At 41.0% G+C, this 4,165-nt stretch overlaps 1 protein-coding gene across 1 annotated transcript; it reads right to left on the minus strand.

The window, feature by feature from the left end:
- Nucleotides 1–1,601: 1,601 nt before the first annotated feature.
- On the minus strand, nucleotides 1,602–3,429 carry gemin6 (gem (nuclear organelle) associated protein 6). Its single transcript, XM_017440341.3, has 2 exons — nucleotides 3,199–3,429; nucleotides 1,602–2,143 (listed from the first exon to the last, which is right to left on the minus strand). The coding sequence occupies exons 1-2, from the start codon at nucleotides 3,327–3,329 to the stop codon at nucleotides 1,729–1,731; spliced, it is 546 nt and encodes a 181-aa protein (XP_017295830.1). The 5' UTR covers nucleotides 3,330–3,429; the 3' UTR covers nucleotides 1,602–1,728.
- Between the last annotated feature and the right edge of the window lie 736 nt (nucleotides 3,430–4,165).

Genomic DNA, 4,165 nt, shown 5'->3' on the forward strand with positions numbered 1-4,165 from the left:
TTCACAACTTATTGTGTACTTTCAGGTCCTTCTTGTCAGGAGAAAAGGAAAAGTTAGTTTCAGCAGACTGAGCAGGGTCTCCTGATCATCAGTGTTCTGGTTCCTGTTTTCACAAAATGCAGAACTGCTAAAACTGCCAGCAGTTATCATTGAGGTCCTTGACGTGTTCCTCCAAACATCTACGGACCTGATGAAGCACTGGTTATAGATTCATAAGTCACCTTCATGCCTATTTGTGTCCCCAGGCTCCTAATAGAAGGTAAGTTTAGCACACCAAGCACCGCATTCCCAAACAGAAGCTAACTATTTTCCTTTGAATGACAGTAAAAGTGGAAGAGATACTATTTACTGGTTTTAGTAGGAAAATATGCAAATGAATGAACAAAAAAAATCCATTGTTTCATTTGATGTTTAAGAATGAGTATTCTGTGGTGTATTTGTGTCCTCAAGATCTCAAATTATTAAGTTTTGTTGCCCTCTGAACTTTTTTATAAGATTAATGGTTGTTTTATTTTAGCTACGGTTTGGACAGGGCTGGTAAAAAACATGGCAGAGGGAAAACTTAGTTTAATATAATTCAATTCAGTTTATTTATATAGCACCGAGTCACAACAAAGGTCGTCTCCGGTCTCTGGACAAAAACTTTTACTTACATTAGAAAAAGTTCTGTAAGGAAGCAGCAGATTGAGTTCAATCTTAACTTCGTCGCTGTCTTAAACTTTGTCAATTGCCAGTATTAGCAGTGAAATTTAAAATTTTACAAAAATTCAAGAATTTTTCAGAAATCTGAGTCTGGTACAAGCCTAAAGTTTTTTTGTGCTTCTAAGTAAACAGTTCTTTGATTTAAATAATAAGGTTATGATTGGCTAACACAAATTTTAAAATGTGCAAATAATTTTATTGATCCAAAGAAGAATTTTAATCCTTTAGAGCAGTGGTCTCCAACCCTGGTCCTCAGGGCCTCCATCCTGCAGGTTTTACTTGTTCCTCTGCTCCAACACACCTGATCTGAATCAACAGGTGATTAACAGGCTTCTGCAGAACATGAAGAGGTGATTTAACCTCTGAATCAGGTGTGTTGGAGCAGAGGAACAGGTAAAACCTGCAGGATGGAGGCCCTGAGGACCAGGGTTGGAGACTCCTGCTTTAGAGGAATGGTCTGAAAGAAGCAGCCTGTAGATTTTGTGGTGATTGACATCACGGTTGTTGTGATGAAAATATTTTGCTATTTTATAAACGTCTGAAAAAATGAAGATACACACTTTAAAAACCGAGCAAAGATTTATATTCAGAATGTTTGAGGTCATTAAGGAATGCAATTCCTGAAAACTGTAGCTCGTTAGAACAAACATGTGACATTTAGTAGTTTTTATTATGTATTACCTAAAATCCCACAAATCTGACAGTTTAGACTACATTTCTGATTTTGTGAAGTTTTCTTTGAGACGTGATAAGTATGACCTTTTAGGTCTGACCTGAAGGCAATGTCCTGAAGGTCTGAGCCATTTTTTAAAGGATGGGGGGTGTGTGTGTGTGTGTGTGGATAGCAGCTACGTTCCCTCACCTCCGCAGGTTTGAACCCTTGATAAATCAGTTCAGAGTCACAAATTTAGAGTGCTTTTATTCTGAAAGGAACAAAATAAACTGACATGCATAGCATCAGGAGGAGGAAGTGGAGTTTCAGCTTTCAGGGAGTTGAACTGGTTAAAGTTATGTCTATGACCTGGATCAGTCGTGATCCAGCTCCAGACTGATCCCAGGGACTTTTGGTTCAGTTGAATCTAGATCAGTCTCTGGATGGACCTGGATCAGCTTCTGGATGCGGTCCAGGATGATCTGGTTGGAGCTGCAGCAGTCCTCAGGTCTGTACGGAGCCGTGATGGTTAGAACTCCCGCCACTCTGAGCTCGTCCCTGTCCTCGTCCACAGGAAGCCAGTTTTTTTTGAGCCACTGGCGGACCCTGGCCCTCCTGTGTCTCAGCTCCTCAGGGTCCAGGATGGGGGTCGTCAGAGGAAGGAAGAAGGAACGGAGGCGCTCTGTCATCTCTGGATCCGGCTCCTGTAGAACTTCTACATTTTTGACAGAATGACCCACAACCACGTGCACCAATGCTGCATCCTCCCTGAAGTTCAGCAGAACCACACTGTGAAGACAAAACCAGAGAACCAGAACCAGGCTCTGTACTTTAGCAGCTTTTTCTCCATGGCTCAGTGCAGCCTGTTTGTAGAACTTTGGTTCTGATAGCTGAGACAGGAAGTTAGGTGTTGTTTTTCAACGAAACAGGAAACAAACAGTAGGACTTCCGGCTGAAATGACAACCTGTAAATACAACTGATCTTAAAATAATAAAAGTTATAATTAAAGTGAAGACTTCTGACATCTAAGTTGTCTTTGGCTTTACCTCCTTCAGACAAAGGATAACCCGAACGAACTCATCCACTGTAGAGAAACAATTTTATTTTTTACTGACTGAAAGTTATTCATGTTTTATCACTTGTTTTCTAGACGACTGTAATTCCTTTTATGCTGGTGTAGATAAATCCTGTCGTCTCGCCTACAAACTGTCCACAACACAGAACTACTATTTTCTTTTGTCTTCACTGGGTTCCTGTACATTTTTTGAATTGATTTATCAATTTTATTATTAAGCTTTAAGTGGTTTTAAATGGGCAGCTGTGGATCAGCGGTTAGAACAGTTGTCCTCCAATGAGAGAGTTGGAGGTTCGATTCCTGGCGGGAGTCACATGTTGAAGTGTCCCTGGGCTGGACACCTCAGTGTCTCTGATGTGTCCATCAGTGTGTGAATGGAGTTTGACGCACTGATTAGTCTCCATAGATTCAGTGCTGGACGGATGAGTTAATGAGGCCACAGATTGTGTTGTGAAGCACTTAAAGAAAGGTGGTGTATAAGTACAGTCCATTTACCGTCTTAGCCACCACACTGATCTTCTCAACCAGCCAGTTTCTCCTAGAGGTCCTGAGATCCAGATAAAAACTTCCAACCCTTTGGAACAATTTCCTCTTTAATATACACACAGCTCAACTTTCCACTTCAGCTTCTGGTTTAAATAGAGAACATTTCATTAGATCTAATCTACTTGTGCTGTCCTTTATACATTTTAATGTCCTTTATACATTTTATTTGCATGTATTCTTGTCTAGTTTGACTAAACCTGGAGCAAACCTGGAGAGTTTTACCTGGCGGACACCGGATCCACGGTCAGCAGCCAGCCCAGGTGCTCCTCATCTTTTCCCGCCTTCACCCTCACCTGTTTATCTACGAACCGGAACCAGTGCAGCGGACCTGAGAGAAGCCAGTTGCACTGCATCACGGTCCGTGAGTTGTCAGTTTAATATTAATAAATATAAAACCAGCAGGAAACACTGCTGCTGTCGGAGCGTCCGGAGGAAACACAACAAACGAAGAAGAGTTCCGCTTTATATTTCACAGTAAAACTCTGCTGCCTCCTGCCGGCTGAAAACATCACTTTATTACGTTTTCTGTTCAAACGAGTTCAAACAAAAACGGACTTTAATGAAGAATAATATGGCAGTAAAACGTTTTCCTCGTAAAAGAACAGCGCGTATTTAAAAAGAACAATGAAAAGATACAACAAACATTTAAGATGAAAATCTGACCGGACGCAGTTTTTTTTTTACTTCCTGCGCAGACTCAGTGACCTGGTAGCTGCTGGGCCGACCTCATAGTATTAATATCTAACCTGATCACGCTTTCAGGATGTTCAGGTTCGGTCGGTACGGTGGAGACAACCCACTCAGTTCTGCTGGTACCGGTCTGTGTCGGGAGCGCGCACTGCAGCCAGAGAGGTGGATCCGGCGGATCTGACCGTTTTCACGGCGCTTCTGATCGATTTCTCTGTAAAAAAAAAAAAAAAACTACTCATATAAACATGTCAATGTTGTAACTTTCAGTTTAATCGGCAGCTATCAAAATAAAATAAATAAATAAATAAATAAACGAGGTCTCATGTGGAGGTCTTTTTACGCTGTTTTGTATAATTTTAAACGCGAAGAGAATCGATCTTTTTTCAACTTTTGTCTCTTAAGACCGACAAATAAAAGTCAGTCAACAAACACAGGTTCCCAACACGTAGTGTGCATTTATAATTTTTCATTTCTGATACAAGAGGAGCGAAGTTAGCTG

Source organism: Kryptolebias marmoratus, linkage group LG3 (genome assembly GCF_001649575.2).
Source record: "Kryptolebias marmoratus isolate JLee-2015 linkage group LG3, ASM164957v2, whole genome shotgun sequence".
In the NCBI taxonomy this organism is placed as follows: Eukaryota; Metazoa; Chordata; class Actinopteri; order Cyprinodontiformes; family Rivulidae; genus Kryptolebias; species Kryptolebias marmoratus.